At 43.7% G+C, this 13,441-nt stretch overlaps 1 protein-coding gene across 4 annotated transcripts in view; it reads left to right on the forward strand.

Moving 5' to 3' along the window:
* Positions 1-12,152, forward strand: part of LOC147709635 (uridine-cytidine kinase-like 1) — a 227,244-nt gene extending 215,092 nt beyond the window's left edge. For all 4 annotated transcript variants that reach the window (XM_086928159.1, XM_086928158.1, XM_086928156.1 and 1 more), the window contains one exon: positions 2,162-12,152. In XM_086928159.1, the coding sequence (XP_086784285.1) occupies positions 2,162-2,241 (80 nt within the window). In that variant the 3' untranslated portion in view covers positions 2,242-12,152. The remainder of the gene's footprint in view (positions 1-2,161) is intronic.
* Positions 12,153-13,441: the final 1,289 nt, after the last annotated feature.

Genomic DNA, 13,441 nt, shown 5'->3' on the forward strand with positions numbered 1-13,441 from the left:
GCTAGGTAACTTCGGCATTTCGGTGCCCCAGCATAGCCTCACTATCCAAGGGTCAGAATCCACTTTCGTTTTCCTCCTACCAGGTCGGGTTCGCCCGAGAACACAAACTTTGTCTTTACTAGCTACCATAGACTTTGTCCCGCATCACGCGTGAGAGTGCACACTCTGCACCCGAGTCCCCTGGGTCTCCTAGAAGTAATCGAACGATTCTATAGTCAAGTCCTAGCGATTCCAAAGGCTATTAGTACTGTACTTACCTGCTAGTAATTTCGCATTCCACTTTCAGAGTATATGGTTTTCCGTGCCCCTCGGGCATTTGTATATACTGTGCTAACTTAAGTATTTTCGTAAGAGTTTTGTGTTGTGCTTAGTACCCTGTCCTCATAAAGAGTACAGGGCTGTTGTGATTCTTAATAAATATCTTGTTTATTTTCATAACACTTGTGTGGTGTCCTTTCACTTGGTATTCAAGGGGTATATGTGTGGTAAACAGCTGGCTTAACACGCCCTCTCGAGTCTTTAGCCTTAGACTGCTCGTATCCATGCTACTAGGATAGCTGGTCTATAAGGTTGACTTACAACCAATCATCAATAAGGGTTGCTGGACTGATACATAGTGTTCACTAGAATAGTGAGCACTGCATATCAGGCCACCTTCTCACAGCCTAACCTGGATGATCCGGCAGTAATGGACTATATAAATACTGAACTGGCTTCATGGGAAACCCTGGTAACATTTTGTGGGGATTTGAATCCATATTTGACATGGTTTACGATCATCTGGATATTGTGTGTAGGAAACCCAGGTTTCTTCGTGGGTACGACAACTTCTGTCGATTCACAGGCTGGTAGATGTTTGCCAAAGTTTAAAACCCTTGCATTCAGGCTACACATTGTTTTCAGCACATTACAAGATACAGGTCAGATTGGATTATTTTTTAATCTCTGTAATATTAGTCAGGGGGAAAAGATTGAGAAGTACCCACGGATATTTTCGAATTATCCCCTGATAATAGAAATGCAGATTTCAGCAGGCAAAGGACTAATGCAGACCTGGGCGTTATATATGAATAGATGGATTCCCCTTTTTATGGAAGGTAATAGAAGTAGCGCCTTGAGGGGGGGGGGCTACATTTTGTTTGCATAGAATCCAGACTCCTCTTTTAAAAGAAATGTGTAAGGATTTGGGTGGAATTGAGGCACTGCTCATCAGCACAGTTACGGGAGGGCATGAACTGCAGGAGCTACTGCACAAGATCCCAGCAGTCAAAGTTAATATTAACAACATGATTGCAGGGAAGGAAGCTGAAAAATACATAGAGTTCAGGGCTGAGTGCTGGAATATAGTGAAAGGGTGGGGAAGCTATTGGCTCTTCGGACAAGTCAAAAGACTGTGTACCGAGACATATAGCAAATAAAAGACAAGGGGGCCAGGTGGTCACTCCCTCGGATTCGATCTTTGGGGTCTTTAGGGATTTCTACGGGTATCTTTGCTGAGCAAAGGATGCGCCTACAAAGGTCGAAATTGAGCAGCATCTTGAATGTATCAGTAGGCGTAGAATTGATGATGAGGAACGGGCTGCTTCATATGCCCCACTTAAGGTGGAGGAAATCAAGGAAACTCGTAATGCATTACCAGTGGGAAAGGCCTTAGGCCCAGACGAAATTCAGTTTGAATTTTAAAAAGTGTTTGTTTAATTCTGTGATGCAGGAGGACTTATTAAACATCTTCAGAGAAGTGCGGGGAGGACAGCAGGTGCCAGTGTCCTGGGTCCAAGGTTATTGGTAAATTGGTACCTCCATGGCAACATGGTTTTATCCCTGGTAGAGGAACCACTGACCACATCAGGCACAGAATTACCCTTTTTGACCGGGTTAGAGCATCAGAAGATCAAATGGTGTTTATACTACTGGACACAAGAAAGGCCTTTGATCATTCAAGTTGGATTATCTGTGGGCTGTGCTCAAAAAAGCTTAGACTTTGTTACAGTTGTTCAGGCAATATACAGACATCCCACAGCAAGATTACAAATAATTGGGGGTCAGGGGCGAAGGCTTTCCAAATAAAGAAAGGGACAAGACTGAGCTTTGTATATTAGTTTGCTGTTCTAGTGAGTTAAACATGACTTCAACTGTCTCCTGTGTTCTTTCCTCTGAATAGGTAATTTTGGGGACCGTTTCTTCGGCACAGATGCCCCCTCGGACTGGTACGAGAGTGATGAAAGTGGAATGGACTGCTAACTCCATGCTTTGGTGTATTCCCCTTCTGCTTCTTCAACCTACAGTCCTGCCCGGGAACCATGAAACGCAGATGAAAAATTGACCATTGCAAAATCTCTCCTTTACTCCTGCCTCACTGCCATCAGATGGACACATATGTCGCTCGAGCCTTTCAACCCTCCTGTACTCCTTTATGGAAGGAAGACCGTCTCAGCAACATTGTAGCCTCGCCTGGAAAATACTATATCCATTTATTTATTGATTTTGTTAAGTTATTACCACTTTAGCCATTCCTTCCCTCCGTGCCAATTGGCCATCGATGCTACTTTTCACCAATGGTATTTGTGCCTCTTAATGCCTTGTCTAGACGTGTATTGCGAAAGCAGTCTGCAAACTACAAATGCAAATAGTGGTAATCACAGACAGACGTTCATCCGCACTTCTCCATTTCACTTTGACTGTAGGGGTACATTTAGAGATCGCCCCGTCAGATCTGTAGAGTACCAGATTATGCTGGGCTCTGCTGGCCTCTTATCACTCATTGACCACATGTGGGGAATATGTGGAAGCAGCCACTCCTCTGTCTCTCCAACAAATGCAATATGAAAGGCCTATGATTTGGACGTTTCCCAATTCTTCGCAGTGACCTCAAGCAACAGCATTCATTCGTGCTCGATGAATTGCGTGCATTTGACCTCTCCCCCATTTTTGTTTTATTTTAAGCAACGATGCATCTTCTGTTTTATAAAACTATATCCTGTTAGGTCATTACCGTATCCAACCGATAACAAAGTAAGATTTGTTTCCAGTGTTCACAACATGTGCTTGTATTTAAAGAAACTTTGTGATGAACTTGAAGTAAGACCCAAGTCTAACAAATGCTCCTGACTTAGAGAATCTCTACCTCACCAGAAAGACACAAACCTGCTGGCAACTCTGAGGAGCAAAGCCTGAGGGAAAACGAAATGAGAAGGACAATGAAATAAAACGGTCCGTTCTTATAGCACACATACTACTAGCATGACAGACTGTATCAAAATGCACACACCTACTCTGTATGTATCGTTTGCCTTTTAATTTTAATTTAGGTGAGTCTTTCAGGTTCTGAAATTTTAAGTTTTCAAATGATGCAGACATAAAAAGGAGTATTACAAATCCCTCATGACAGTGCCTCTAGTTTCTCAACCACTCCTAACTATGTGCAGTCTCCTGTATTACCTGCTTGGTTGTAATTGTATGTGTACTTTAGATTGACTATTTTCTGCATGAAACAAAAGTTTCCTCTTTCCTGCAGCAGGGTACGGTACACATCACATACTTTACACTTTTGCGGGTGTGTCTGCACAGCGTCTTCCCAAACAAGACTTTAGAAGTGTAGCACTTCATGTTCAGGAGGGCAGGGAGCTGGCTCCGCAGCAGGTTAGACCCTCACCGATACACCTGCCAGGTCCATGGCTGCTGGCGTTGTGATCCCTTTGCATGCAAGTCTCTGCTCTTCTGATCTGATGCACCAGCCTGCTGTTGAATGGGAGGAATGTGGTCTCCTTCTCAGATGATAGGTCCCCAGATGTGTAAGGCAATAGTCTGTGTCGCCTCCATGAGGCTTCAGTTCTCAAAACTGGTTGATGGGCGTTAACCTGTAGCCTTAGATGTGTTTATTAATTATTCTTTTGTTTTTAAGAAGAGCTCCTTCTTTCCTTGAAATGTGCAGTGTATGTATACGTTGCATTCTGAAGCGCCTCCTGAAAACTCTTCCCATCAGGTTCTTATAGTTGAATTTAAAATTGTGCGCAACTTCTCCTTGAAACGAACTTGCAAAATCTTGAACTGCTGTATTTAAGTGTGTGAACCAGCTGAGCTGCAAGTTGCAATTCAAGGCTTGAAAGATAGTGTTTGATGCAGTTGCCTGGAGGTTGGCTATTACTTGACATCTTTACCTATGTATTGTGATGTCTCCAGTACATATCCTTGTGGCATCCACCGTGTGTTATTGTAGGGATCTCTTGAGGTAGAGAAATGCTAGATTACCTTTTTATCGAGCCATTGAGGGCAGCGGATTCCTTTTCTGTGGTGCTTGGAAGAAAGTGATGTTCGTTATCATAAATGACGATCGTCCTAAATGAATTAATGTGCTGTGTAATGCTTTGTATTCATATGAGTGATGTTCTTTTTAAGCAGTTTCAAGAGAATAAATGGTATTCCGGTTCACGTCATTAATAACTGGTTTGTAATTACCATTATTATAAACTTAACATACATGTTGGATTTGTCCCCTGCATTGGATCTTTATAGATTCCCATGATTTAAATGATTACCCACCATCAGGCTGGGAGGGTTCACAGTAAAATCACAACATAAAAAACTAAATGAATATAATAGTGTTTGTAGCACTTACTCATTGTTTGGGCCTGCGGGGCAGCCAATGAGGTGAAAAGGCTTTGACTGTTGACTGGCATTAACAGATGGACGCTGTTGCAGTTTGTTACTTACTTTTATTACAGATAAGAGAATTTTAGAATATTTATTTTCTTCTGTAGAGTTTTCCAACCCCCATTTGCAGGCCTTCCGGCTGTCACAGCAATTGTAACTATGGTTTACTCATGGTAATGCATTCACTGCATGTATCCCGACTATTTACCCAAGATTGTGATCCTTGCCAGTCTCGTTTAGAAAATCCCTTGAATATAAAGATGTTGGTTTAGGTATCAAACAAACTGCCTCATCGGATTAAAAAAAAACATAACTGATCCTCTTACTTCTGCATCAGTAAATGGAATAAAACATTGTTTTTGTGGAAACCATGTCTTTCCTACTAATGGATCTAAACCCTTGTCATATGTGCCTCTTGAATGAACGACTTTCTCATCTACGAAGCACGTTTTCACATCATCCTTGTTGACGGAATAATTGTTAACTTTTTTCATTGACCTAGCCAGGGTCTGTGTCACATCCTCCCCAACAACTAGAAAACTGTGACAGGCAACCGCCTCTTGGATGAATAAAGCATCAATCTGGTCAATAAGTCAGACGATCCACTGATGGGAATTGTCGCTGATGACAACTTTGCTGTCTTCAGCTTTAGGTTTGAGAGTTAAATTATCAGACTAATTGTATGGCCGTCTCATTTACACTGCCAGCATAGCTGCCAGATTCAACAAGAAGTACATGAGGAGGGTTGTCTTGACGTATTGTCAAATCTTGGCCTCTTGGCACCCACTTCTTCAGAAACCACGTGATGATGGTGCTTATTTCCTGTTAAGTGTTAATCAGAAAGGACTAGCCTATTTGTGAACAATACAGGACTCAGTACTGTATGACAAAGGGGAAACCATTAGGTTTCTTCATGAAGCCCTCACCCACCAACCTAGTTGGTGGCATGCTTCATCATCGGGCCCACCCAGTGACACCGAGTCTGTCCCGAGTGTGCTACTACGCCTGACTACAGCGGAGCTGGTATGTTGCTGAGTGTGCAGTGTGGGTGACGTGAAAGTGAAATTTAAAAGGCTATACAGCGGTTCCAGTACCCGAGGGGATAATTAATCTTTAATATCTAATGATAACAGAGGCCCAGATATTAAAGATTAATTATCCAACTAGGTTGGTGGGTGAGGGCTTCATGAAGAAACCTAATGGTTTCCCCTTTGTCATACAGTCCTGAGTCCTGTATTGTTCATAAATAGGCTAGTCCTTTCTGATTAGCATATAATACCTTGGGATTCGGACTAGCTACCTAGTCCTCTCTCTCCTTGAGAACTGCGTATATAGGCAGCGCACAACTGAGAGAGACATTTCGAGAACCACCATGGCCTAACCTTTAATGGAAATGATATTAGCAAGATTCTTGCCGACCCCTCCTTCCTTGCAGATTTTATCATCTTGAACACTATAGCCCAAACCAAAGACAGGGATACACTAACGGAGAAATAATGCAATCGGATCATGACCATCCGACATGGCCTTATACTGACTCAATATTTATGGACCAACACAGCCCCCAGAGGGCTCTTGGTCACCAATGCCCCAAGGATCTTCTTGGATGATGCCATCTTCAAAAAAGACTGGGCACAGATAGCCTGGCACTGCACCAGGGATTTCCTGGTGCTAATCATCAAAATGGCCAAACGCTTATCCGGACCCATGATAATTGACATCCAGGCCACAGAAAGCCACTTTAAAACCACAATTACCTCATATAAGAAAAAACTTGACGACTAGAATAAGCAAATGGTGGGGTATAAGGAGTACTTGACACAAGCAAAAATCACTAAATTCCAGAAAGACTTTAAGAAATTCAGCTACGTTAAAACATACCTGTACACAGACGACAACTACGTACCCCCCAACAAGGCTGACAAATCCAGCGATACATCAGGAGACAGTAGCTCCGTATCCAGCAACTCAAGCTGTAGTGTCACTAAGCAACGCGGCAGAGGACGCCCATCACAACGATGGCCACAAACCTGGCAAGGACCGCAACAGGGTCCCGCCTACGGGCCACCACCATACGGACCACCACCATACGGACATATGCAAAATGCATTCTTTGGCTGGCCACACATGTACCAACCAGGCCCACTGCCCCTCTTTCCAGGAAACCAAAGGCCACCTTTTTTAGGACCGGTCCGAAGGTCACGCGGCAGAAGAAGGCACCACCCACAAGTACACTGAGCGGAAGAGGAGAACCCAGTACACGCGAACACCCGCAACAAGTCACAGGAACAACAACTAGGCACGAGCAAATAATGACCAACGACTCACCCACTACTCTGGTATTCAACTTGTCAAGCACCCCACTGACAGAAAAAGAAGCATTAGTCCTTAACAAGTGCCTATCCTTCGTCCCAACCACCAAATTAGATAAATTCAAACTACACGTTGAATTTGCAGAATTCTTCAGAAAACGCCAACTGAAGGCCTTTTTCGAGAAACCTAGACTCAACGATGATGTTGCTCCGGACAACACCGATGAGACGGGTTTAAGATTAAAATCCACCTTAACACCACCCCATGTGCCAGCTGAGATAACAACTACTTTTGAGCAAGCAGTCTACCATGACCTAGAAAAACTAAATCCCACAGGGACATTCAACAATCTCTCTAGACAAGACCGAGATACCATCAAACACCTACAGGATAACCCTTCCCTGATCATCAAACCAGCTGACAAAGGCGGAGGGATTGTGCTCCAGGACAAAATGGACTATGACAAAGAGTGCTGCAGACTTCTCAGCGACACTCGCAACTACAAGCTACTGAGAAATGATCCAACTATATACCTACAGACAACCATACACACCTTGGTCAAGAACGCTAGTGAATCACATCACATCTCTAAGCAAGAAGCAGAATTTTTGTGTACCAGAAATGCCAAGGTACCATATTTCTATGCCGTTCCAAAGGTGCACAAAGGAGTAACACCACCCCCGGGCAGGACCATCGTATCCGGGATCAATTCCCTTTTAGAGCCCCTGTCATAGTATTGCGATTACTTCTTTAACCCTCTGGTCCAACAAACCCCCACTTACATAAAAGACACAAAACACCTCCTCAACACCATCAAAGACATGAGCTTTGACCAGACAACCCAGCTCTTGGTAGGACTTGACATAAAGTCTTTACACAAGCCTCCCACAAGATGCCACGCTCCAGGTCCTGCATGACGTACTCATGAAAACCCCAAGGACATACCACACTCCCAGGGAGTTCATCCTTGAATGTGCAGCACTTGCACTAAAGGAAAATTATTTTGAGTATGAAGGGGCATTCTACTTACAAATCAACGGTACATCAATGGGAAGCATTTTTGCCCCCAGTGTGGCAGGACTATATGTTCACCATTTCGAACAGGAACACATACTGTCCACCACCAACCCATATTCAGGCAACATAAAAACATGGATCCGCTACATCGACGACATTTTCATGATCTGGAAGGGCACACCAGACATGTTGACAACATTCCGAACGTGGCTCAATGGCCGTGACCCATACCTACAGTTAACAAGCACCTCCAGTACCACTACATTGGCATTTCTTGACCTGAACATCACTGCTAAACAAGGCACCCTCACCACAACCACCTACTGCAAACCAACCACTAGGAACTCATTACTACGCTTTGACAGCTTCCACCCCAGACCGTTCAGAGAAAATCTCCCCTTCGGTCAGTTCCTGCGCATACGCAGAAACTGCAGCCAGCTGGCGGATTACAAAAGACAATCGGCTGCCCTGGCATCCAGATTACAAGAACATGGCTACCCCAAGAAAATCGTTGAAAAAACAAGCAAAAGGGCACACAACCAAAACAGGGAAGCCCTCCTAGAAACTGATCAAAGACCCCGAATCACCACCGCATCACATGCGTCACTACATACAATGCGGCGTCTAACCAAGTCTCCAGTATTGTCCGCAAACATTGGCGCATCATTAATTCTGGAACAAGAAAATGGGAGGAACCTTGTTTCGCATACAAACAGGCTAACAATCTGAAAGACCAACTGGTGTCCACACGCCCAAGGGCCCCACAGAAACCAAAACCCAACACATGAGGGCTCCCCAAAATAATAGGGCACTACCCATGCAACAATTGTAGTGTGTGACACCTAACTGAACCCTCCAAAACACTCAATCTGGAACCCGGTAAAGTCTGGACACAACCTCAAACAAGCTGCAATTCCAGTAACGTGGTTTACCTCCTCACATGCCCATGCGGCCTTCGCTATGTGGGTATGACGACACGAAAAGTCAGGACCAGAGTGGTCGAACACCGGAGCTCAGTCAGGTGCAAAAAGAACATCATCAAACTCACTGATCACTTCTTACAAAATCACCACACCCCCAATGATGTGACATGGAAGAACATCGAACAATTCGACTCCGACCAACGTGATAACGAAAAGATCCTCCTGACTAAAGAACAACGATGAATTTACCGTTTATCCACGCAGCACCATGGCTTGAATGACTCCATCCCACGGGGCTCCTTGAAACCATAAAAACTCTTCCCGCCCCCCCTGTTTTTGAACAGTACTGCCTGGGATATCTTCCTTCCCTGTTCCGAATACCCCCGCTCTGTTACCTTACGGTTCTCTGAATCTCCATGACACCGTTTACACACCCTATTGAACAGCACTGACTGAAAGCTCTTCCTCTCCTTTGATGCATATCTCCGCTCTGGGTTACCTTTATGGTAACACTGGCCAGCTATAGTGTTCATTTTCATTTTTATTTTTAATGAAATGTTAATTTTAATTGCACTTGTTCTTCATGCAATTGACCCTCCTGGGCGGCGCGAGTCTGTACCACAGGCGCTCGAACACGCCTTTTCGAACTGTATAGCCCTTTAAATTTCACTTTCACGTCACCCACACTGCACATTCTGCAACATACCAGCTCCGCTGTAGTCCGGCGTAGTAGCACACCTGGGACACACTCGGTGTCACTGGGTGGGCCCGATGATGAAGCATGCCACCAACTAGGTTGGTGGGTGAGAGCTTCATGAATAAACCTAATGGTTTCCCCCTTGTCATTCAGTCCTGAGTCCTGTATTGTTCACAAATAGGCTAGTCCTTTCTGATTAACATATAATACCTGGGGATACGGACTAGCTACCTAGTCCTCTCTCTCTCCTTGATAACTGCGGGTGCTTATTTCCTACCAGACTTTTCCTTGGCGTGTCATGTTTATTTCTGATGCTTACTTATATATACTCCGGAATATGTTTGTAGGAGAGAGTCGGAAGCATCCGACTAATGAGGGTGATTATATATTAGAAAAACATCTTTTTCAAAAAATGCTATCCGAGGATTTCATATCACCTGACTTGCTATGGACCCAGTGGCAGCAGATTTTTTTTGTCATCACTAGATGCAGTTTTGGAGCTCAATTTTTAACAAGTTCCTTTATTTCGGAATCCAGTCTGGTCCAACCAGAGCACCTCTCCATTCAGCCTTTTTGCTGCTCTCTTTCTGCCCAACAAGTGGACTCCTAAGCAGAAAGGCTGTGTTGGACGCTCTGGATGGCTGCAGGAACTTATTTTAGGCTGCAAAGCCTTCCTCTTCCAGTGGGGCGGATGATGTTAAGTAGAAGTTCTTTCACTGGTGCAAACATAGGGGGCTGCACCCTCGCTTTACAGCCCTATCAGACGATACTGCCATGTTTCATGCTTTGGGCCTCTGGTTGTTCTCAACCTGAGTGCTTACCAAAGCCTTATCGAGGCACGCAGAGATCTAATGTCCATCTCTGTTCTCTCAGTGTTTAATCAGCAAATTATTGCGGCCTAGGTAATGTTTTGTGCCTGTAGCGAAAGCAGCAACTGCTGAGATGGTCACCCTTGTTGTTTCTAAGATCATGAATCATCATTTTAAGCCTATTCACATGGAGTACTCTGTGCAGGACAAGATGTGTGCAAAGACGCAACAAAGAAAAGTGCGAAACGTTTATGAAACCTTGCTCAAGTGTCCAGAAGAGCAGGCAGTGCTCAGGAACTTGTTTGAATAAAATGATCGTTTCCTCTCATTTTCTTCCTCATACGGTTGCTAATCTCCGGTCAATTCCTGTAAATCTATGAAAGATTCACAAGAAGAATGTTGTTTAATTGTAATTCGAGGTTTCCAGAGTTTGGAGTATCAAACAATTTGTTTTGCCCCCAAACTTATTCTATGAAAATAATCAGAAGTGAGGGCCCTCAAGATTAAGAGAAATTCTGAGTCTCTCCCCCTCTTTTGCTGCAGTATAGGCTTAAATATAAGGCATATAGGTTACAAACTCTGCGCTGTGAAATGCCTGCATGTGTGAACACTTCTCTATCTAATGTTTTACTTTGGGCAGGCAGCATTGTGGAGTGAGAGCAAATAATGTTTTCTTCAGCCTTTAATGTTAGACTTTAACAATTTGAGAGTAAACTTCTCTCCATTCTATGTTTTGGGGGTAGTATGGTCAGATTTGTGATAAAAAACTCTTCGGTTGGTCCCTCTGGTCTTAGGATAATGGATTAAAAGCTGTTGGAAATCCACATTTGTTGTGCACTCTGGCCACTGGGCTTCAGTTTTGCTCTTCACAAGCCTAGAAGATTAACATATAAACAGAACCTGGACTGAATGCAGTGTATTTTCCAGTAGAACTTTCTCCACTGGGTTCAATGTGTTATTTAAATGTTGCCTAAATCTGAAAGCATAAGTTGTGTGATTTGGTCTAATTCGCAGTCTACGTTGGTGCTAAACTCAGCAGTGTGCGGTATTTAGTTAGACTGATGTGGATTTGTTGTGTTGTCGGTTTCAAAGTATGTGCTGGAGAGCAGTATAGACGAGATCTCCTGCCAAAGATAAATAACCTACACCAAACTGTGCTGTTGCCTGCAAGGTGTGATTGCAAGCGCTGTACTGTGTGAAAGGCTGTGCAAATCAGAAGTATGTCCCCCTTTTGTGCTGCTCCTCTGGTCTTGGAAGATACTCACTTTTCTCATCTAGAAGTAGATATGAGCTATTTCCTTAGTTAACAATTTACTGAACATGCAGTCGCATTCTGTGCTGTATCTCTAATATGAGAAATACCTGTTTGAGTAAATGGCTAGAAAATTACTTATTGCACTGTAACAAATTTTAAGTTTTGTACTGAAAAAGCTTTTATTGGTGTGCTGAATGCAGTTCTGCCATGGCAGACATTTTAGTTATTGGGGACATTTCTGTGGGAGGTTTTGTGTATTTTTCATTAATATCCATGACTGGAACATTTGCTGTAACTTTGTTTGACACGCTAAATGCACAGGTTGCTAATCTGACTCTCCAAGAGAGAAGCCATTAATTAAATTTTCCTTTATCCCAGTGATGTCATTGGGGGCTTTCCAGTGATATATTAATTTTCTTTCTGTACTGTTCAGTGGCCTGTGTCATCAAGATAATTTTATACATGGTAATAAACGTGTGTAAAGAGTTGGTCTGTTTCGCATTTATTCATGGAGGAGTTCTCGGGGATGGCATAAAGGATAGACAACAGTTGGCAATGGCACAAATTCCAATAATAGGACACATCAAATTGAGCTCTGCATCCGCAGCCATTTATTCAAAAATATTGCGACATGCAGGAAATTTATCTTCACATGGATGCTTCTGCCCGGTACTAGCTGTCTGCGTGATCCCATCAACTGTTGGCTTGGGAATCACGTAATGAGGAAGAAGTTCATTGTAAGAGGCGCTTGTTGTAAGAGTTGGTTCTGTGCCTTCCTTAGAATAAAATTCTTTGAGTAGGCAAATTTGAAACTACAAAACTAGTAACCTAACAGAATCACTTTCTTTATCCCTAGAATCTTCTTGGTTAGGTATTTAGTTTGTCATTCTTTTGGACTTCATTATAGAGCATGTTAGCATGTATGTTTATGTATCTCTATAGTGCATTCCTAGAAGAAATTTTGCAGCGGGACAGACTGGGTCACAGGGAATGAAGCAATCAGCGGATGACTAAAGGATTAGCAGTGTTCTGAGAGCGGAAGTGTACTACAACTGTGTTGTGATATAGTGTCCTTTTACCTTGTTTTGAAATGCACTTCTCTGCTTGCATTCTGATGGTGTCCTGACTGCAGGTCTGCCAAGCAAGAGAGAGGGAACGGAACACTGTATCAAACAGTGAAATGAAACCTCCCTCTTCGTAAGCTAGTTTACCACACGTGTCAGCTCAAACATTCATCAAACTTGCATCATGCCTCAAATTATACAATGAAATTCAGTAGCACACAAGTATAAAAAAATGTACAGAGCTTTAATGCCGTATTCACACAGTGCCAATTCACAAGTTATTACATATAGTATATGTTAACAATTGTGTAATAGAGTGTGTGTGTGTGTGTGTATATATATATATATATATATGTGTATATCAATCAATCCGTGACACTTATAAAGCGCGCTACATACCCGTGGGGTCTCAAGGCGCTGGGGGGGGGGGGGGGGGGGAGCCGCTACTGCTCGAACAGCCAGGTCTTCAGCTTCTTCCTGAAGGAGAGGTGGTCTTGGGTCAGGCGCAGGTCGGGAGGGAGGGAGTTCCAGGTCTTGGCGGCCAGGTGGGAGAAGGACCTTCCTCCTGTAGTCGCTCTTCGGATGCGGGGGACGGCGGCGAGGGCGTGGTTGGCTGATCGGAGGTGGCGTTTGGGAGCGTAGAAGTTGACTCGGCTGTTGAGGTAGCTCGGGCCTTGGTCGTGTAGGGCTTTGTGTGCGTGGGTGAGGAGGCG

The sequence above is a fragment of the Lissotriton vulgaris genome, chromosome 6 (assembly GCF_964263255.1).
Source record: "Lissotriton vulgaris chromosome 6, aLisVul1.2, whole genome shotgun sequence".
In the NCBI taxonomy this organism is placed as follows: domain Eukaryota; kingdom Metazoa; phylum Chordata; class Amphibia; order Caudata; family Salamandridae; genus Lissotriton; species Lissotriton vulgaris.